Source organism: Mauremys mutica, chromosome 10, assembly GCF_020497125.1.
Source record: "Mauremys mutica isolate MM-2020 ecotype Southern chromosome 10, ASM2049712v1, whole genome shotgun sequence".
Classification (NCBI taxonomy): Eukaryota; Metazoa; Chordata; order Testudines; family Geoemydidae; genus Mauremys; species Mauremys mutica.
Genome location: NC_059081.1, coordinates 82,632,417 through 82,654,650, shown reverse-complemented (window position 1 = coordinate 82,654,650; position 22,234 = coordinate 82,632,417). Strand labels below are relative to the sequence as shown.

Genomic DNA, 22,234 nt, shown 5'->3' with positions numbered 1-22,234 from the left:
TTTTAGAGAAATGGATCCCTTCAGCTAAACGTGGGAAACAGCCCAATGTACTATCTAACCTGTTCCAGGATCCCAGACAGAAAAGGTCAGGGGGAGACAACAGGGAGATACATTAATCTTCTCCTGCTTTCACAGCCAAGGAACTGCACATGGCAAGGTGAAGTGACGGGCGATGTACAGAGCACTCTGCCTTTACCCTAGAAATCCCTTCCAACTGGCTGACATGCAGCATGGAGCGCGCCCACCAGTCAAACAACCTTTCCCTGTGTCCGGCACAGCAGCGCTTGTGCTTCACCCACTAAGGCGAGGACACGGCATTGTGGAGGGATCCAGCCTCAGATGTCAAACTGGTCCCACAGCTAGAGAGGAGGGCTGGAGGAAGAGCAGAAGGCCTGGCCTGATGACTGGCAGAACTGCATGCAATAGCACGAGGGCTCGTGCTGAGATCTGGTCGGTAGGATCACACCTTTCGAAGAATCATGGGACATGCTCTGTGATTCCGCTCCTGGTACTCTGCGGGCTCACGGAAATTCCTCCTCTTCTGCTGCACTCACCCTTGTTATAGTACTGATGGTCTTACTGTTGGTGACAGCCATTGGCTGGACCCCAAACCCCACAGTGCCCATGTGATTAATGTTTCTGCCCTACTGTTTTGCTGGCCAGGGCAGAACACATTTTTGGCACCCACCTCCCAAGCGGCTGAAGGAAAAAAACAGCTGAGCACCCCCAAGAAACTGGTGCCCAGGGTCTGCTTACCTGCCCCTAGAACCACCCCTGTTTCTGATAGCTGAGGAGCGGAGTGGGAGGGGGAAGGAGGACACTGCAACTTTATGCAAAGGAGAGATTGTCAGCAATAATCTGGGTTCCTCCATGAAACCACTAAAGCTCAGCTTCATACAACAGAGATGCCAACACTCTGTTCATGAACCCCAGCACCCTGCAAAGCCAGCAATGAGTCTGCTAGGAAAGGTCTGTGCAGCTGTTCCTGTCACTTACCTCCTGTGCTCTCTCTTCTCCAGCTCCAGATTAGCAGCCAGGCGCTCTGGGAGGCACTCCTGGGCCGAGGCCACGTGTGTTAGATCTGCTGCACTGGGAATCCTTGTTTCCTGATCCCCCAGGCCGATGACATGCTCAGTTCGACGCAGCAAAATGGGATAATGTTTCGCAAATGACTGAGGAGAGCGTATTCTTGACCTGGAAGAGGAAAGTATTTTAGTGGGAGGGAGGAAAGCCAAAGCCAGTACGCTCCTGGCTGGCTGGCTGGCATTCAGAAATAGCAGGAACTAAGGAAATAATCACATTTGCTGGGGATGAAATCCCCCTGTATGGAGGGTTCAGCACGAGGCCTCTGCATCGCCCACATGCTTCTTAGGTCCTGAGAATAAAGCGAACATGGGATTTGAGTGGGGTAAGGAGTTTGTGGGCCCCAACTCAGGAGTGGGTTTCATCTAAGGAAAGATGCCTGAGGCAGCGCATGCTACTTGGACTCTGAGGCCATGTCTGTGCTACAAACTTACACTGACTCAAGTTACATTGGCGTACAGCCACCACGGTTAGTACAGCGCTTGGGCGGGTGCGTACCTGGCGCCGTCTGTTGGCGGTGCACGTACTTGTCAGGAGTGCTTGTGTCGATGCAGAGTGCAGGGCACCATGGGTAGGTACCTCAGTGTGCAACTCGCCACTCTTCAGCACACTGTCTTTTAGGAAGTTTTGGCAATGTACGGTGGGGCCTAAATGAGCCAAGCAGGGGTCTGCTTCCCAGTCTGCAACTCTCTCTCTTCCATAATATTGTCCATTTCCCATAATTTTTGCACCTTTTTTCAAAATGCCACAAACCCGTGTGGCCTCTCTCACGGTCTGTCATCTCTGACAGAAGCATGGAGCCCGCACAGCTCTGCACTATTGTCATGAGCATTGCGAGCACAGGAGTATTTGCAGAGCAGCAAGCCCCACTGAACCAGTGGAGACATGACAGTCCCTGGAGGACAGATGGCTGTGGGACATTGTGCGAACCAATTCAAGGCTGTTGGTGGCATCCATGGAGCCACTTCACCTGCATCAGGCTCACCCATGCTCGACTGGCTGAACTGCAGTGGAGTCAAACAGGTCCTGGCTCAATGCACAGCTGGATCCTGCGGTTGCTTGTCCCGCACACTCCTCCTCTTCTTTACCAACCACCACCCCCTCCTCTCTGTTCACAGCAGGGGCCTATGACTTGGGCTCCTCGGAGGTATCTAGGATGCTGTGAGGTGACCATGGTTGGGTCTCTGCCAAGTATGACGTGCAGCTCTTTGTAAAAGTGGCAGATCTGCAGCCCCACATCGGATCGACAGTTGACCTCCTTGGCCTTCTGGTAGACCTGCTGCAGCTTCTTGGCTTTCTCACGGCACTCCTGCTGGTCCCTGTCATACCCCTTCTCCTGCATCCCCTGAGCAATCTGCTTGTAGATGTCAATGTTTCTTCACCTGGTTCAGAGCTGTGCCTGACAGGCGCAGGACAGCCAATATCTCCTGACTACTCCAGGCAGCAGCGAGTCTGGAGCATGGTCAGTTGAACTCAACAATGGAGAGCTGCTCAGTGTACTCGTTAAACCAGGCTATCAGGAAAAGGAACTTCAAAAATCTGCAGGGCTTTAAATGTTGGCGGGGAAGGGGAGGTTCTGTCTACGTGACCCCTGCACAGTGGAGTTCACAATGGTGACCAGAGCAGTCAGTGTGGGGCATTGTGGGACAGCTGCTGGAGGACAGTTAAGGTTGATCTAAGGAACAGTGTCTACACTCACACTGTGGTTGACTAAAGCACACTGACCGTGATTCTACACCTCTTGGGGAGTTGGTGTTACTATGTCAGCGTAATGGGGTGCTTACATTGGTGGGAGACAAATTTAAGCATAGGCACAGGCACAACTGCCATGCATAGATCTAACTTTGTAGTGTAGACCACACCCGAGTGCAGCCAGCGCTCTGACGAGAAACGCTAGCCACTGGCTTCATCCTATCCCTTCTGGAGACAGCAAGACAGTGGTGAGTAGGTTGCTAGGGGCTCGCTCCTCTAGAGGGATACCACCCGCCCCAGACACCAGCTCTGTGCCCCTGACACACTTGCTCCTAGAGTCAGCTCCTCTGGCTCTTTTCTTATCAAAGGGCCCTTTCCCACCCCATCCTGCACACAAGGGACAGAGCCTCCTCTGGGACGCAACTGCTAGGAAATACATTTAAAATAAGGGATGTGAATAAAAAGCAGCTTTTGATCCAGGCTGACAAACAGCACAATGGGATCCTGCCTTCCAACATTTCATTAAAGGCATTCACTCTTCTGAATAGGCCAAAGAGCTCTGGTGCTGCAAGACACAACCTGTAATTAATTTTGATGGAGAAGACAGCATGGGCGGTTCCTTTACACCCAGCAGAGCTTGTAACAGACATGTAACGGATACTGACATTGGATACAACAGTGACATACAATTAGCACTCTGTCAAGGGTATTACCCTTGTGGTCTATGATGTCACCAGACCCCCTAATTAACATTATCTTCCTCCATATTTTGTGCAGCCAGAAGTAAATCATTTCATGTTTAGTAACAGCTAAAATGCTTTAATCTATTTCATCATAAGACATGAGAGAAGCTTTGGAAAAACCTAACAAGTCTGCACTGTGATCTCTGGATAGGGCTGTAATGTAGTATGTCTTTCCAAAGAAAGTATCCATTTTTCATTATAGAAATATGAAGCGCGTTGGGAAAACCAAAAACCCACCCTGTGCAATCATGAAGACCCTGTGCAATTTCCAAATTTGTACAGTGCCTACTCAAATAGCTATGTCAGTGCAATTCATGAAGATATAGTCATGCTATTTATCATAACACATTTAAAAAATCATCTTGCCTTGTGTGTCCCTGCTGGACCTCTTTCTGCGTTTGCAGTCTGGCCTGCTCCCATGAAAAAGGAAGAGTGAAGGTTTTTAAATGTTCCTTAAAGAAATAGACATATATCTGGCCATCTTCACTCACTGCTTCTATAGACAGACAAACAAACATTAAAGATCAAGTCAGGATCAATACAGGCTTTCAGCTTCAAGAGAAATACAACATTAAAACATAGCTCATGGAAACTGTACCTTAAGTTTTGAAGATTGCAAGGAGTTAGCTCTGTTGAATAGACAGAACTTGCAGTAGTGTGCCTTTTGGGCCTGATTCAATATCCAGGAAATTTTGGGGTTACTGTCAAATATTGCTTTAGCTTCACTTTTAACATCCCAGTGCACCCAACCCCACCATGTGCAAGGCATCGATGCTCAATTCAGCAACAGATATTTTTACACTGAAATGTAGACTGGTGTTTCTCATGCAGAAAACACCTTTTACATTGAATCCATCTGCAATTTCTCTGGAAGGAGGTCAGCCCAAGGACATTTGTGCCTCAACTCCTCTCGCCAGTAATGCTTATTCATGGCAGCAGGTTTTACCGGTTTATCTAAAACTAGCAAGTCGCCAGAGTTTACCCACCTGCTCTGAACCTTAGGGCTGAGATGTGTGGGCCGTGTACTCGCAGACACCCTGAAAAGTAACATCAGCCTCTCAAGCCTGCTCTGTTTGCAATAGTCTGCACACCTTTCAGGGAGGATATTCACATCTAGGCCCCACAGCACACCAATGAGCTAATTCTTTCTGCATTTCCCTTACCACACCGAACAACCATCCACATTTTATCCTTATATCTGTTTGCTGGAGTACGGCAAAACGGTGATACTACTAATTCTAAGGATGTGCTAATATTATTAGATCTCCATCATCAATTCTCAGAGCACATCCTCAGTGCCTGAACCCAGGAGTCAGATTGCAGGGAGGCACGGTAGATGAATGGTCACTGGCAACAGGTCTGAGCAAGAGCTGAACAATGTCACCGGGCAAACAATGCCTGGCAGTTTCAACGTTGGGGCCAAATTCTGCCCTCAGAAAGGTGCATGGAACCGCTGCTAATCTGAATGGAGCTAAGTGTCTGAGGCCAAAATTGGCTTATAGCGTAATCGGATCTGGACTGGACTGGAGAGGTTCTGGACATATTCTTCCATGCAAGCATGAGGAGCAATGCTGGGCAGAGTCTAGCTTGCCAGGGGCTCAGCTGGCCAATGGATGTGCAGCAAATGCAGAAACACCCACAATCATACCGCTGCTGAGAGCAGTGGGAATGATGGGGAGCCCAGCCCTCCCAGGGGCTATACACTGCCCCTGGACACCCACAAGCAATGCGGTGAAAATGTAACAGAACAAGAGAGCAGTATGTAGCTAAGCACAGACCAGCCCACCCCAGAACACTGAATACCTGGTATGACAGGCAGCCGGGGGCGTTTCCAGTCTCTCAGTTTATGATCAATACACAGCGCAAAGATCTCATCCCAGGGGATTTCGTCAACTGCAGGTCCATCACCTCCTGAGCCGGCAAACAGCCTGCTCCGCCATTTGCAATAGGTTCTGCTCAACAGGTTCTCCACTTGAGAATGGAGTATTGGCTGGGTCTGGGGAGAGCTGGCGATCTGGGATACATACTGGAAAATCATGGAGCAGACAGGACGCCAGGGAGCTGGACAAAAACAGCATAGAATCGTAGAATATCAGGGTTGGAAGGGACCTCAGAAAGTCATCTAGTCCACCCCCCTGCTCAAAGCAGGACCAACCCCAACTAAATCATCCCATCAGGGCTTTGTCAAGCCTGACCTTAAAAACCTCTAAGGATGGAGATTCCACCACCTCCCTAGGTAACCCATTACAGTGGTTCACCACCCTCCTAGTGAAAAAGTTTTTCCTAATATTCAACCTAAACCTCCCCCACTGCAACTTGAGACCATTACTCCTTGTTCTGTCATCTGGTACCACTGAGAACAGTCTAGATCCATCCTCTTTGGAACCCCCTTTCAGGTAGTTGAAAGCAGCGATCAAATCCCCCCTCATTCTTCTCTTCTGCAGACTAAATGATCCCAGTTCCTTCAGCCTCTCCTCATAAGTCATGTGCTCCAGCCCCCTGATCATTTTTGTTGCCCTCCGCTGGACTCTTTCCAATTTTTCCACATTTTTCTTGTAGTGTGGGGCCCAAAACTGGACACAGTTCTCCAGATGAGGCCTCACCAGTGCTGAATAGAGGGGAATGATCACGTCCCTCGATCTGCAATTGGTTAGCATAATCTCCACTGAGTAACTGTTTGCACTGGGTATTACAGTCAGGAAGGAGCAGCAATGGCCAGTCCACCACAGTGCGGGAAGGCTTCCTCTAACTCAGCTCTGCTGCTACACCTCAGTCTGGGAACCTGCTGCCATCCCCTCCCTCCAGGGCTGGGCCTAGTCTGAGCAAAGATCATGATCAGGTTCATGTGCATAATGCAGGAGACACATGCACTCAGGGTACGGAACAAACCATGAGATTTATGGCTAGATTTTGATACAAAAAGGCTGAAGCACATTTTAAATGTAAGGGGAGATACATTTGTTGGCAAAGGGACAAACTTTGTCTCCTGATACTAAAGCGCCTTGAGATGCAGCTTTCTGCCCAGTGCGAACTACATACCCCCTTGAGGAGGAAGGTCCATGTGCGGGATCTGGAAGGACAGCACGGCCTTCCTCAGCCAGCCGAGGTGATCCAGTGTGTTCCACTGGAGGTGAGGAAGCAGCTTATTGCCGCCAGGTTCCACGAACTCAGTGACAGGCCAGGACTGGTCACAGAGCTGTTCGGAGGAAACCACCCCAGACAGGAACTGCAGGACGCTGTTATACAGCTCAATGATAGCGCTGGGCTCTTGGGAGGGCAGGCCGGCCAAACGCCTCTCCTTCTGGTCATGGTAGAAGCGCCCGCTGAACTCACGGCTGACCCCATCCTCGATGAACTGCTGGAGGGTCTGGCAGTCGAGCTCTGGGGAGCTGGGGCACTGGGAAAGCAGCCATCGCACTGCCTCGGAGAGCTATGGCACAAACATTGACAGAACAAACCAGTCAGCCAGGCCGTTTCAGAAGCTCTGCTCAATATTAACTAGTGACACTAAGGACTCAGTCCTGCAGCCCCATTGGTTTCATAGTCCATGGTACAATGCGAACAAATCCCACAGCAACAACTGGGACATTCACAGCAGCAATTGCTAAATTTTGCAGCACCATTAATTTAGTCTACCTCCATGAAACAACCTTAATTCCCACCCCACACAAGGTCAGAGCTGAAAACAGATACTGGCACAGAATCCGTTGGTGACCGTTCCCAACTGATGATTTCCAGAATGGGGTTTTGCATTCCAGGCAGCATGGCTCGACTCTCTGGAACTCGGCCCTGGTGACTGGAATAGTCTGAAATTCTCCACACAGGAAGAAGCTATCTGATAGCAAAGGGCTCTAGAAGACAACAGCATTATGAGATCCAATAGCTGAAAGTTGAACTCAGCCATGGTCACAATGGAAATAAAGGTGCAGATGTTATGAAAAGTTAATTTAGCCACTGGGGCAGATCATCAAAGTTTGTGGCAGATTCTCTGTCACTTGGAGTCTTTAAATCCAGATGGAGTGTCTTTCCTAAAGACACACTCTAGCTCAGGGGCCGGCAACCTTTCAGAAGTGGTGTGCTGAGTCTTCATTTATTCACTCTAATTTAAGGTTTTGCGCGCCAGTAATACGTTTTAACATTTTTAGAAGCTCTCTTTCTATAAGTGTATAATATATAACTAAACTATTGTTGTATGTAAAGTAAATAAGGTTTTTAAATTTTTAAGAAGCTTCATTTAAAATTAAATTAAAATGCAGAGCCCCCTGGACCAGTGGCCAGGACCTGGGCAGTGTGAGTGCCACTGAAAATCAGTTCGCGTGCCGCCTTCGGCACCAGTGCCATAGGTTGCCTACCCCTGCTCTAGCTCAACACAAGCTCCTGGGCTTCATGCAGGAACCACTGGGTGGCTTCTGGCTTGTGTTACAGAGAAGGTTAGACTAGATGGTCCTAATGGTCCTTCTAGACTCAGAGTCTATTATTCTATGTAAAACGCAGACTGGAAGAACAGGAAATGTACTGGGTACATTCTGACTCCTTTAGGCTCTGTTATGGAAGCAGCCAGACTAGTTCCCCTTTCCTCTGTGTGGGGAGAAGGACAAAAGCACCTCTCCCATTCAATGTAGAGGGTACTGGGAGGTGAACAGAGTACGCAGAACTATCAGCTGAGCACGACCTGCACAGGATCCTTTCCAGCTCAGGATGCAAATCCTAAGGAACACTGAGAGTTTCCAAGTACATAAAAGGTTGTTACAAGGAGGAGGGAGAAAAATAGTTCTTGTTAACCTCTGAGGCTAGGACAAGGAGCAATGGGCTTAAATTGCAGCAAGGGAGGTTTAGGCTGGACATTAGGAAAAACCTCCTGTCCAGGAAGTTAAGCACTGGAATAAATTGCCTAGGGAGGTTGTGGAATCTCCATCATTGGAGGTTTTAAAGAGCAGGTTAGATAAACACCTGTCAGGGATGGTCTAGATAATAGTTAGTCCTGCCAGGAGGGCAAGGGTCCGGACAGGATGACCTCTCGAAGTCCCTTCCACTCCTACAATTCTATGATACAAAGGTTTGCCCTTAATCCACCATAACATTGTTTGGTTAAATAGCAGACATGCCCCCTTTAGCCAATATAAGCTGGAGACAGCTGTGGATTATATTATCCTGCCACTGAAGACAGACTCCATACATATGGTCTCCAGACCATGCGTAGAGGACAGGCAGGAATATTGGCGGATGGGCAAAATGCAGGGGCAGAGTTAAGGTTGGGGCTGGAGCCTTAGCTGAAAATGTTTGAGCTATTTTCTAATATTTTAAAGAACAATATCTTCTGAAACATAACTCTAGCCAAGTCCTGCTCTGGCCAAAGGTTGGTTCCGTAGGACCTAAGTCTTCTGTGCACAAACTATGATAAAGCTCAGCTTTAGCAATGGGAAAAACAACCCACAGAACAAAACTCAGAGTGGTAGCTTAAAATGCAGAGTTATTTACAATGTGGAGAACATTCCTCACCCAATGTGAACAATTAAGATAGTAGAGACCTTAGTGATAAGCTTTTGAATATTTAATTTTGGAACTACTGCTCCTACCCTGTTGGTGCCTTGCAAGTCACTGATAGAATCTGGAATCTCAACAATAATGTATTCTGAAATCAGCTGAGCTGAAATCAAATCCTGCAGCATCAAACCTTTAAAGGAAAAGCAATAGCTGAAATAGAAGCATTTTTCATTATTCATACACAGACAGCAGGAAAAAAAATGAAGTTCTCCGATTCAGCCTAGTCGCACTGAGAGCAGAGATTTACTGCTTCTCTGGCAGCCCCCCTCTTTTCCCACACTGTAGCAACAAAACATTACATGCAAAGTAAAACTGAAACCCCTGAAAAAAAATAAATCCTAATATTTGGTTTGGCTTTTCAGTTTACAGTCTCTTTCCTCAGGCTCTCTGGATATGTGTTAGAGATCAGAGGATCCTTCCGTCTCACATCTACAGCTCTTAGCCAAATGCTGCATTTGGAGGAACACATTTATTGCTCATTCTCTGCCTTGGGCATAATCCTAAATATTAATAGTTATTTCAAGGCACAGAGGATCACATACCCTCTTCTACTTCCTTCTCTGTGGCCTCTTCTCCCCGCGTAGGGACGAGAACCACCAGAGGTACTATTGGATGGAAAGGCTTTGCCTGAAGGAGCTGTTTCAGCTGCAACAAAGCTGAAAGCCAGTAAACATCCTCCTCAGCCACATCTTCACTCCTCACTCTAGGAGGCAGCAGGAGAACAAGACCACTAGTTCCAAGCAGATCCTTCTGTGCCTCAGCCTCCTCAAGCTGCGCGTCACTGAGGGTGCCATGGGCCACCTGCACAAGCACAAAGGAGACAATTCAGTTACAGCAAACAAGAGGGGCTCGGAGCGCAAACCAGCAATGGCATTTCTGACGGGAGGCTCCTTCCTGGGAACTTTGTGGGAGGGGGGATAAGAGCTTGTAGGGGAGGGAGAGAAAAACGAGCAAGACATGGAATACGGGCACATCATACACCTATGACATTTTTATGTGATATGTGCGTGTATAGAAGGGATTTTAGTTAGGCTGCCAAGTCAAGCACGCAAAAGCTAGGAAACCCCTGGATTAAAGCTGCCCGTGGAACCTGAATTTGGCACCCTCGTTATCCAATCACATGGCAGTTTTCAATTCTCGAAAAGGACTGAAAAAAAGAAAAGAAAAATTAAAACAAAAGAAAAAAGAGGAAAAGGAAAGGAAAAAAATAGGGAAAACAAAAAATTAAAAAATCAATTTCAATTTCAAACCATTTTTGACAAAAATACAATTTAGAAAATGATTTTTTATCAATAAATGTCTATAAAGTCCGATTTCGCTGTACACACGCACACAAACCAATGGGAAAATATTTCCATCCATCCATCCAAGGTTAAAATTTTGAAATATTATGCTGACAATTTGCATTTTAACAATTATAAAGTTTTAAGTCTCAATGTCTACAGTCATTAAATAATTATTGTCTGTCCACCCCCATTGCCTGAGCCCCCATATTTTGCCACAACTGTGAAGATTTTAAAAGATTATTTTTTTAAAAAGCTTTAAAATAAAACATTGATATTATCCATCAAAATTACAAAAGAAAAAATAAAAACTGAATTCTGCTAAACTGGACTATACGGCTTTGAATAAGGTTAAAAAAATGAACTACTGAGACTCCCTGACTGATCCGACTTTGTAAATGGTGATGAGCTTGCAGATGACACCACACGCTGATAGTCTTGGCAAAGCATTCCTTAGCATCAGAGAGGTGATGGGACCAGGGAGCAGCACACAGCTAACAGACTGCTCTAACGTACCTTTACACACAAGTTGATACAAACAGCCCGATCTCCTTGCATTCCAAGAGAGTTAAACAATGCAAGTGTCTGGACTCTCTCCTCTGTGTTGGAGATCATATCCTTTGAACTTTTATCTCCCATAAATTTCACTTTCAACCAATCCGCTAGTACCCTGTGAACAAAAAAGAAACCATCGTTTTCATTTGATATGATAGGTGGCACTGGCAGCAAAATCTATAGTTAAGCGACCACTCTCCATTGTAAATCCCAATTTTAAGTTGCTTAGAACTTTGCCAAAGTTTAACTATTTGGGCTAAAACTTTCCATGCCAGATGTCTGCCTTACGTTCGTTTGTTCGTTCGGTCATTCATTCATTCAAGAAAAATGGCTTAACTGCTTCTGTGAATGAAGTTACGGGAAAATAGTATCAGAGGGGTAGCCGTGTTAGTCTGGATCTGTAAAAGCAGCAAAGAGTCCTGTGGCACCTTATAGACTAACAGACATATTGGAGCATGAGCTTTTGTGGGTGAATACCCACTTCGTCAGATGCATCTGGAAAGATAGTCTTTGTTCAAGATGGTTTCTCTCACACAGTCCCCTTTCCAGCTTTTACTGGTCAACATCCCATAGGAAGATCAGAGAAATCAGATCGCTTGGTTTTTTGTCTCCTAAGGTGAAGGATAAAGATGGAGTCTCTCTGTTGCTTACATTCCCAAAGGGACTGGCTTTGTTTTACAAGTCAGGAAGGCCTCCCGCGGATTCAGTCTCCTGTCTCTCTCTTGGGTGCAGGAACTATGCTAACTCTCTGCCTCAGGACCAGGATAACCCCCTGCTGGCTTCATTTACCGATACTGTAATATATTAACTGAGGTAAACCTACATTCCTCTGTCTAGGACAGATCTCTTAATCACCTTTACCTAGACTAGACAATCTGGTCTTGAACATGTTCTAGTAACATCACACAGAAGGAGGTCAGAACTTCACATATAACACTGACACATGCATTTTACAATTATACTAATCACCAGCCTTCAGACGATACCTTAACACAATACCTTCTGGATAAGTATCATGACAGCAGAGTGTTGGGGGCAGTAAGTTGGCTGGCCTGCTGAGAGTCAGTGCACCGGATGCCTCGGTAGTAAGGGCTCTTAGAGTCATACATCTCCTGCTAGTGGTTGATTCATATAGGGGATAACAGACTATTACTGCTACCATTTATTGGCCCAGGCTGTGAATGCAACTGTCCTGTTTGCAAACTCGTTGATGACCATTGCAGGGGTCAATATGGGGTTGCTATTGTCCCACATGATGGAATTTCGGTTTTTACAGTTAGCTTTCGTAAAAAGGTAGGAAATTACATATGCGTTTCATATAGGGGCAATTTTATTTTTATTTGATTTTTTTAAAACAGGGATGGCAATCAACCAATATAAAGCAGCAAAGAGTCCTGTGGCACCTTATAGACTAACAGACGTATTGGAGCATGAGCTTTCGTGGGTGAATCCCCACTTCGTCAGACGCAGGTGCCACAGGACTCTTTGTTGCTTTTTATAGATCCAGACTAACACGGCGACCCCTCTGACAATCAACCAACAGAACAGCTTACCCAGGGGCCTGGTGGATTCTCCATCATTTTAAAGCTTTGAAAACAAGACTGGCTATCTTTCTAAAAGATACGCTCCAGGTTCAACCACAGGTTACTGGGCATGATGCAGGAACTGTTGGGTGAAATTGTATGGCATGTGTTGCTCAGGCGATTAGATAAGATTATCACAGGGGTAGGCAACCTATGGCACACATGCCGAAGGCGGCACACAAGCTGATTTTCAGTGGCACTCTGACTGCCCAGGTCCTGGCCACCAGTCCAGGGGACTATGCATTTTAATTTGATTTTAAATTAAGCTTCTTAAACATTTTAAAAAACTTATTTACTTTACATACAACAATAGTTTAGTTATATTGTGATGGAGCAAGGCCAGATGGCTACAGGAAAGTACTGAGGAACAGGTATGTTAGCCCCAGGCTAAGCAAATCCCTAGTACCATGGGAACCAAAATGGCAGTTGCTCCAGGGTAATCAAGGCACCTGGGGCCAATTAAGAACTTTCTAGAAGGCACCGGAGAGAGCTACATTGATTGGAGCACCTGCAGCCAATCAGGACAGGCTAATCAGGGCACCTGGTATAAAAAGGGGGAGCTCACGCCAGTCAAGGGAGGAGGAGCCAGAGGAAGGAAGTGCGTATGAGGAGCTGGGAGCCAGAGACACAAGGAACTAAGAACTGAGAGGGGGTACTACTGGAGGATTGAGGAAACACCATACAATCAAGCAGCATCAGACACCAGGAGGATCCTGTGGTGAGGATAAAGAAGGTGTTTGAAGGAGGCTATGGGGAAGTAGCCCAGGGAGCTGTAGCGGTCAAGCAGCGGTTACACGTAGCACTATAGAGACTGCTGCAATTCACAGGGCCCTGGGCTGGAACCCGGAGTAGAGGGTGGGCCCGGGTTCCCCCCTAGCCCCGCTACTCCTAATCAGACATAGGAGGAGTTGATCCAGACTGTGGGCTTCATCCAAGGGGAAGACCACTGAGGGGAGGAAATCCGCCAATAAGCGCAGGACCTACTAGAGGAGAGGAGGAACTTTGCCACAATATATTATAGACTTATAGAAAGAGACCTTCTAAAACGTTAAAATGTATTACTGGCATGCGAAACCTTAAATTAGAGTGAATAAATGAAGACTCGGCACACCACTTCTGAAAGGTTGCCAACCCCTGGATTATCACAATGGCTCCTTCTGGCCTTCAAATCAGTGAATCAACAGAAAATATCACAGAAAACTACAATGAAAGAACATTAATGTTGTAAAGTCAAACACTCCAAGTTAGTAAATGTCAAAATAAAGGTTTCACATACCACCTTAATTCATTCCCCTTGTGTATATGCACTATGATTCCATGTTTGTTCCACAGACCCCTGCCTCATTCAGTGCACAGGGTGGACAGTGAATGGGGTAGAGAGTTGTGAGGAGATTCTGTTGGGTTGAAGGCACTGGACTGGACCCAAGAGAGATGGGTTCTACTCCCACTCTCTGCCAGACTTCCTATGCGAAGCTGGACAAGACTGCATCAAAACCCATACACACCTGGAGCAGGATTAAAGTTCTCAATTCTTGCATTTCCTGGATTTCAAGTGCTTGACTCTGCAATGTTAATATGCTTTTAATGTATGGGGTATGTAACAGCAGTCTTAGGGCATGGGGGTATTTATCTATGACAGGATGTGAGGTGTGAGAAAGGGAATGTGGCTCCATCTCCAGCAAAGGGTAAGGAATTTCACCTCTCTGCAGCAGAGCTAGAACACATTGAAGATTTAATTAAATAAATAGGGGACATTCTACTGACCAATATTTCACCCCTTTGTCCTGTCATTCATTGCCTTTCTTTCTACCCAGGACATAGGGAGCTACATTTCAGTGACAGTACAAACCCATCCCCTCCTCCATTCTGTCTCCATGACATGCAAGGAAACGCCGGCTGGCTCCTCTGCTTACTGGCTGGGATCCTCTGCTGGACATCCTTCGTAACTCGGCAACACCAAGAGCACCTTCCAAAAGATCTGTTCTCGCTGAACTGGAATATGTTCAAGGATCAGTGAAGGCAGATCCAGGGGTGTCCATGCTGCATCACTTAAAAAGAGTGAAAAGTATATGAAAAATAACTAAATATCTTGATTTTTTTAATGACTCTTCCTTTTTGCCCTAAACTAGATTTTTTTAAAAAAAAGTGATTTTTGCCCTGTTCTGTTCATTCCCTTGGAAGCACCTGGCATTGGCCACTGTTGGGAAACAGGGTATTGGGCTAGATGGACTATAGGCTGTTCTTGAAAGGTCAGTGTGGCTGTTCGGGCAGCTGCGTGCCAAGGTTAGCAACATTTTGAAGCTGTGAACATTGACTCAACGAATGCAGTTACAGTCTGATGAAATTAAGAGCTAATGTAAATGTTTTCTTAAAACGTTTTGCTTTCCATAAAGGAGTTACAAGGACATTCAAAGCAAGGAAGTCTAAGACCTACAGGACTAGATATTCAGATGATGTACATCACCACAGCTCAGTTGACTTCAAGGGCTACACTGATTTACACCAGCTGAGAATCTGGCCCACAAGATTTGTCTTGCTTTGCGGGATCACATGCACATCCCCACTCTCTCCCCCACTGTGCCTGACGACTTTGATGTTGTAACAAGCCAGGGATTGAAGTTCATAAGAAGCCAACAGAGGCAAGTGCCTGTGGGTTTAGAGAATACGATGAATGAGTAGGTTCTTTTGGCATCCTTTCAAACAACATTGAGAAAACTGGCTATTAGTTTATGGCATTTTCCCAGGAACCAGTAAAGAAGCCTTTAAACTCACTGATCCAACTTTCCAGCATCCTATCAAAGTTCTATATTTATTATTTTTCACCATATGTCAAATAGTCTGAAATTTCATGAGCAATATGGTTGCAAAAGAGAATTTTTTGGGTAAGTTTTGGGGCTAACCGGACAAACATCTTGGGGTTGTTTAAAACGTCATTTACTAATCTGGAAAAGTTCCCTAGCTTTTTTGCCATGTCTCAGGAAGCAGTCTGCTTCCAAACTCCAACCTGATTTATTCCGTTCCCCTCAACAAGGGTGAAAGCCTTTGACCATTTTTGTCCACTTTGTTGAGTTAGTTTGGGAGTTACTGAATTCTCTTTTGTCAACCAGAGGGGAACATCAGAGTTCATGAATTCCACCATGTATGTGCTAAGTTACAGATGTCTGCAGCTGCACGTTAATGACTTCTTAAAATATCCACACGGACTGGCAGGGATCCTGGTTTTAGACTTGTAAGTGCTCTCGCTCCTTGGTTTATCTCTGCTCTGAGCAGTGGTATCTCCAGCTACAGCAGGTTTCCAGACATCAAAGTCATAAAGAAATGGCCTCCTAAAACTAAGGAAATTCTGCCCACCTCCTCCACAACCATCATTACCTGTCTGACCTTCAGCTATGGGCTTCAGATCACTATTCTCTCCCAGAGAAGTCTACAGTACTTACCAGCATTTAAACTACAATCCCAGCCCACTGAAAACAAAGATCTGATGGTCCTCTGCACTTATGTTACAGGCCAGAGACCACATCTCACTTACTGCTCTCTGCATATGAGCCACACTAGACTCTGCCCCATCTGCCACTCCACACACTCTCCCAGTATTAGTCAGACACTGCACTCTACAGGTACAGGCACAAGATCAGGGTTCTTCTCTTTTGGAGGAGCCACCCTTCACCCACCCTCCGTTACATATATTCATAGGGGCTAGTCTGAAAAGTCTGCTAGAGACCGATTCACCACTCTGCACAAACATTTTCAGGGCACACAGCATCTTTGTGCTAATGTAGCTTTAATGAAACTCCAACTTACTATAGCAACTGCTGGTAAAAGTACTGAACTTTCATTTGGTGCTTCGTCCTGTTTCTCAGCCATCTTAACCTGGAACAAAGAGGAAGTCTGGTAAGGAGGTATCAAAGGTGCTGATTCTTCTCTATAACACATGTAGGTCTGCAAGAGCTCTGAGTGCTCATCTGTGCACCAAGCAAGCCAGAACACTTAGGAGACTTACTACAATGGAAGAAAATCAGAGAAAAATTCTCTCTGGGTTTTCAGTATGTTTTTCATATGTGTCTGACTGCAATGTGTACAGCCAGTGTCTTTTTTGTGAGGGTCCTTCACAGGACAAGTGATATAAGCAGATGTGCTTGTAAAACAAAATGTATATTGTCAGGAACCTGTGATCATGTGAAATTATTTTAAATTTACCTTTTGAAACGGACTAGATTTCAGGTTAGCTGCTTACCTGGTGCAGGAGATTCCCAGATTTCCGGCATGTCCTAGGTTTACAATTCTCTTAGTTAGGTTCTCCTCAGCAATAGGACACTCTGCACTGGGGGACAATGCCTTCAGTTTGTTTTTCGGATCCACACAACAGGGAGCTGCTGGGAATGCCCTCATTTGACGCTTCAGCTTCTTCCGCGCTGCTACCACTTCCCTCCATCTTTAAAAGAGAAAATATGGATGCGCTGTACTAATTAATGGTACTTGCCAAATCTCACATTATTTTCACAGATTTTCTGTTCAGAGTTATTCTTCACTATTAACTTGCTGGAGCTGCTTTGGCACCTTAGGTTTATTAGCAGTTCATGGAGCAGCTGGTACGGGAACCCACAAGGGGAGAGGCAACTCTAGATTTAATCCTGAGTGGAGCGCAGGAGCTGGTCCAAGAGGTAACTATAGCAGGACCGCTTGGAAATAGTGACCATAATACAGTAGCATTATGGGAAGGTGGTGGGAAGAACACCTCAACTGCCCAACACTGCGGCATTTAATTTCAAAAGGGGGAACTATACAAAAATGAGGGGGTTAGTTAGACAAAAGTTAAAAGGTACAGTGACTAAAGTGAAATCCCTGCAAGTTGCATGGGCCCTTTTTAAAGACACCATAATAGAGGCCCAACTTCAATGTATACCCCAAATTAAGAAAAACAGTAAAAGAACTAAAAAAGAGCCACCGTGGCTTAACAACCATGTAAAAGAAGCAGTGAGAGATAAAAAGACTTCCTTTAAAAAGTGGAAGTCAAATCCTAGTGAGGCAAATAGAAAGGAGCACAAACACTGCCAACTTAAGTGCAAGAGTGTAATAAGAAAAGCCAAAGAGGAGTTTGAAGAACAGCTAGCCAAAAACTCCAAAGGTAATAACAAAATGTTTTTTAAGTACATCAGAAGCAGGAAGCCTGCTAAACAACCAGTGGGGCCCCTTGATGATCAAAATACAAAAGGAGCGCTTAAAGACGATAAAGTCATTGCGGAGAAACTGAATGGATTCTTTGCTTCAGTCTTCACGGCTGAGGATGTTACGGAGATTCCCAAACCTGAGCTGGCTTTTGTAGGTGACAAATCTGAGGAACTGTCACAGATTGAAGTGTCACTAGAGGAGGTTTTGGAATTAATTGATAAACTCAACATTAACAAGTCACCGGGACCAGATGGCATTCACCCAAGAGTTCTGAAAGAACTCAAATGTGAAATTGCGGAACTATTAACTAAGGTTTGTAACCTGTCCTTTAAATCGGCTTCGGTACCCAATGACTGGAAGTTAGCTAATGTGACGCCAATATTTAAAAAGGGCTCTAGAGGTGATCCCGGCAATTACAGACCGGTAAGTCTAACGTCAGTACCGGGCAAATTAGTTGAAACAATAGTAAAGAATAAAATTGTCAGACACATAGAAAAACATAAACTCTTGAGCAATAGTCAACATGGTTTCTGTACAGGGAAATCGTGTCTTACTAATCTATTAGAGTTCTTTGAAGGGGTCAACAAACATGTGGACAAGGGGGATCCGGTGGACAGTGTACTTAGATTTCCAGAAAGCCTTTGACAAGGTCCCTCACCAAAGGCTCTTACGTAAATTAAGCTGTCATGGGATAAAAGGGAAGGTCCTTTCATGGATTGAGAACTGGTTAAAGGACAGGGAACAAAGGGTAGGAATTAATGGTAAATTCTCAGAATGGAGAGGGGTAACTAGTGGTGTTCCCCAAGGGTCAGTCCTCGGACCAATCCTATTCAATTTATTCATAAATGATCTGGAGAAAGGGGTAAACAGTGAGGTGGCAAAGTTTGCAGATGATACTAAACTACTCAAGATAGTTAAGACCAAAGCAGATTGTGAAGAATTTCAAAAAGATCTCACAAAACTAAGTGATTGGGCAACAAAATGGCAAATGAAATTTAATGTGGATAAATGTAAAGTAATGCACATTGGAAAAAATAACCCCAACTATACATACAACATGATGGGGGCTAATTTAGCTACAACGAGTCAGGAAAAAGATCTTGGCGTCATCGTGGATAGTTCTCTGAAGATGTCCACGCAGTGGTCAAAAAAGCAAACAGGATGTTAGGAATCATTAAAAAGGGGATAGAGAATAAGACTGAGAATATATTATTGCCCTTATATAAATCCATGGTACGCCCACATCTCGAATACTGTGTACAGATGTGGTCTCCTCACTTCAAAAAAGATATTCTAGCACTAGAAAAGGTTCAGAAAAGGGCAACTAAAATGATTAAGGGTTTAGAGAGGGTCCCATACGAGGAAAGATTAAAGAGGCTAGGACTCTTCAGCTTGGAAAAGAGAAGACTAAGGGGGGACATGATAGAGGTATATAAAATCATGAGTGATGTTGAGAAAGTGGATAAGGAAAAGTTATTTACTTCTTCCCATAATACAAGAACTAGGGGTCACCAAATGAAATTAATAGGCAGCAGGTTTAAAACAAATAAAAGGAAGTTCTTCTTCACGCAGTGCACAGTCAACTTGTGGAACTCCTTACCTGAGGAGGTTGTGAAGGCTAGGACTATAACAATGTTTAAAAGGGGACTGGATAAATTCATGGTGGCTAAGTCCATAAATGGCTATTAGCCAGGATGGGTAAGAATGGTGTCCCTAGCCTCTGTTCGTCAGAGGATGGAGATGGATGGCAGGAGAGAGATCACTTGATCATTGCCTGTTAGGTTCACTCTCTCTGGGGCACCTGGCATTGGCCACTGTCGGTAGACAGATACTGGGCTAGATGGACCTTTGGTCTGACCCAGTATGGCCTTTCTTATGTTCTTATGTTCAAAGTAGAAAAGGAGAGCTCACTTACCTTATAGTAATCTGAGTTCTTCAAGATGTTTTGTCCCTATGGGCACTCCACTGTAGGATGTGCATATGCCTGTGCGCCTTTGGCTGGAGACGGCAAGGTAGCATTTGCAGGCGCACGCAGAACAGCACCTTATGCGACGACTGAAGGCATTTAGAGAGGTGTGAGCTCACCACCACTCAGTTCCTTCTCCACTGTAGAAGACTCCCAAGCAGGAATTCAATGAGATGGGTGCTGAGGAGGTAAGTCCAGGATAGTTTGAAGGACTGCACCACCAAAGGTGGGAGCAGGTAAGATGGATAGTGTTTGGCTAAGATATGGCTAGAAGACCAAGAAGCAGACCTACAGATCCTTCAGTCAAGCTAAGGACATGGACTGAACTCTAGTAGAATGTGCCGTCACTTCCTGAAGGGGGCATGTAACCCTGCCTTCCATAACAAGCCCTGATCCAAGCCAAAACCCACTTAGACAGTCCGTGTGTGGAAACTGGTTGGCCTTTCATCCAATCCAAAAATCAACACAAATAGTCTAGGAGAGGTGCAGCATGGTTTAACCCTATTCAGATAGAAGGCAAGGGCCCTCATTACATCCGAAGAATGAAGGCCTGATTCTTCTCTGGAGACCCCACCCTGCCTCTTCCTCTCCCCTCACCCCAGCACCTCCAGACGCTGAAACAGCTGATCGGTGGTAGGCACTGGGAGGGAGTGGGAGGTGCTGATCAGCGGGGCCCACAGGCAGTCACGAGGCGCTGAGGGGAGGAGGAGGTTGGTGGGGGGGCTCCTTCTCCCCCTCCCTCACCCGCTTCCTCACAAAGCGCAGGTCCCCCCAAAGCGTGGGGTCCGGGGCAGTCACCTCGATTTGCAGTACCCTAGAGACGGCTCTGCCTGTCTCAGCCAAGCAGCTGCTATGATGACAGCTCTTGTACCTTCTCAATGCAGCTTGAGAAGGGTCTTGAGAATTAATGGTGAACAGGTCTAAAAAAGGGCCATGGTATTCCAAGAACATCTCCTAGAAATCCATTACCGTGACTTCCCTTGGAGCTGAACAGGTGACAATTTGCATTGTTTCGGGTGCCAAAGAGTATACCCTGGTACAGTATATACCAGGTCTGGCAGACGCTGCAAAAGACAAGAGTCCTTGAGCTCCCATTTGTGATCCTGCCAGAAGTATCTGCTCAGGGAGTCCGCAATTGTATTCTGGAGGCCACAGATAGAAATATCAGCAGTCTATCTGATGGACAATACCCCATTTCCACAACCTTAGTGATCCTGAGCAAAAGGATTTGGATCTTGCTCCACCGTGTCGCTTTACATAGTACATTGTTGCCTTGTTGTCTAGTATTACTCTGAGTGACTTCGTATGACACGAAGGAAGTGTTGGCAAGCGTATCATATTGCTCTTAGCTCCAAGATACTGATAAGGTGCACCGATTCCTGTGCCAACCATTTGCCTTGTGCTGTGTCTCCCTGTAGATGAGCTCCCATCCCAACAGAGATGCATCCGTTGTGAGGGTTTTCAGAGGTGCTGGATGCAAGACCTTCCTTGGATCTTTCCACCATGTCAGAGAGTTCAACACCTTCCGGGGCACTGTGATGTGCTTGGAGAGACTGCTTGTTTGGGGTGTATGCTGTTCTTATCCATATCTGGAGGCATCTGAGGTACATCCTCATGTTGGGAGTCACATATGTGGAGGCTGACATGTGGCCCAAGACTTTTAGACAGGTTCCCCCTATTGTTGGCAGGCTGCAATGTAATGTTGAGATTAGGTTGGACAGGGTGAAGAATCTCTCTTTGGGTAGCTAAGCTCTTGCTGTTGTGGAGTCTAAGGTAGTGCCTATAAAGTCTATTCTCTGAACAGGAGAGAGTATGGATTTTCTGTGGTTAATGCAGAGGCCCAGAGATTGGAATAAGGTTAATGCCCTGGATGTTGCCTCCGGCACCTCTTGAGGTGTCTGGACCCTGAGAAGCCAGTCGTCCAGATATGGGAACACTGCTATTCCCCACTGACATAGACAAGTCAGATTGTAAGACTACCACTCAGAGAATCTTTGTGAACACCCTCAAAGATGTGGAGAGTTCGAAGGGTGAACTCAATACTGATAGCGATCTTCCCCTACCATGAATCTTAGAAAATGCTTGTGTGAGGGTGGATTCCTACATGGAAGCAGGCGTCCTGAAGGTTGAGGGCAGCAAACCAGTCTCCTGAATCTCAGGATAGAATTGTGGTGGCTAGTGTCACCATTCTGAAGTGTTGTGCTAGAACATAGTTATTCAGGTTCCTGAGGTTAAAGATTGGTTTCCACCCTCCGCCTTTCTTGAGAAGAGGAAGTTACTTACCTGTAACTGGAGGTTCTTTGAGATGTGTGGTCCCTATCTGAATTCCACTGAGGACAGAGCTGGAGAATTTGAAAGTTGTCTCTTGGTCCATGCATGTGCCCTTGCTATGCCTCATGGTTTTGTCTGAGGTGATAAAAAGGGCAGGGTGGACTGGCCATGCCCTCAGCTCCCTCACCACCACACATTAAACAGATCCGCAGCAGAGGGGAAGGAGGATGGAAAGTGGAATACAGATAGGGACCACACATCTCGAAGAACCTCCAGTTACAAGTAAATAACCTCTTCTTCTTCTAGTGACAGTGCCTAATTCGGAGAAGTGTGCGAGGAAGAGAA

At 45.8% G+C, this 22,234-nt stretch overlaps 1 protein-coding gene across 2 annotated transcripts in view; it reads right to left on the bottom strand.

The window, feature by feature from the left end:
• LOC123343357 (minichromosome maintenance complex component 3 associated protein) overlaps nt 1-22,234 on the bottom strand; it is a 77,831-nt gene that overhangs the window by 4,371 nt on the left and 51,226 nt on the right. For both annotated transcript variants that reach the window (XM_044978430.1, XM_044978429.1), the window contains exons 18-27: nt 16,718-16,915; nt 16,285-16,353; nt 14,397-14,531; nt 10,862-11,015; nt 9,605-9,863; nt 9,095-9,192; nt 6,558-6,948; nt 5,322-5,579; nt 3,885-4,014; nt 997-1,194 (exon numbers count right to left, since the gene is read on the bottom strand). In XM_044978430.1, coding sequence (XP_044834365.1) covers nt 997-1,194; nt 3,885-4,014; nt 5,322-5,579; nt 6,558-6,948; nt 9,095-9,192; nt 9,605-9,863; nt 10,862-11,015; nt 14,397-14,531; nt 16,285-16,353; nt 16,718-16,915 — 1,890 coding nt within the window. The remainder of the gene's footprint in view (nt 1-996; nt 1,195-3,884; nt 4,015-5,321; nt 5,580-6,557; nt 6,949-9,094; nt 9,193-9,604; nt 9,864-10,861; nt 11,016-14,396; nt 14,532-16,284; nt 16,354-16,717; nt 16,916-22,234) is intronic.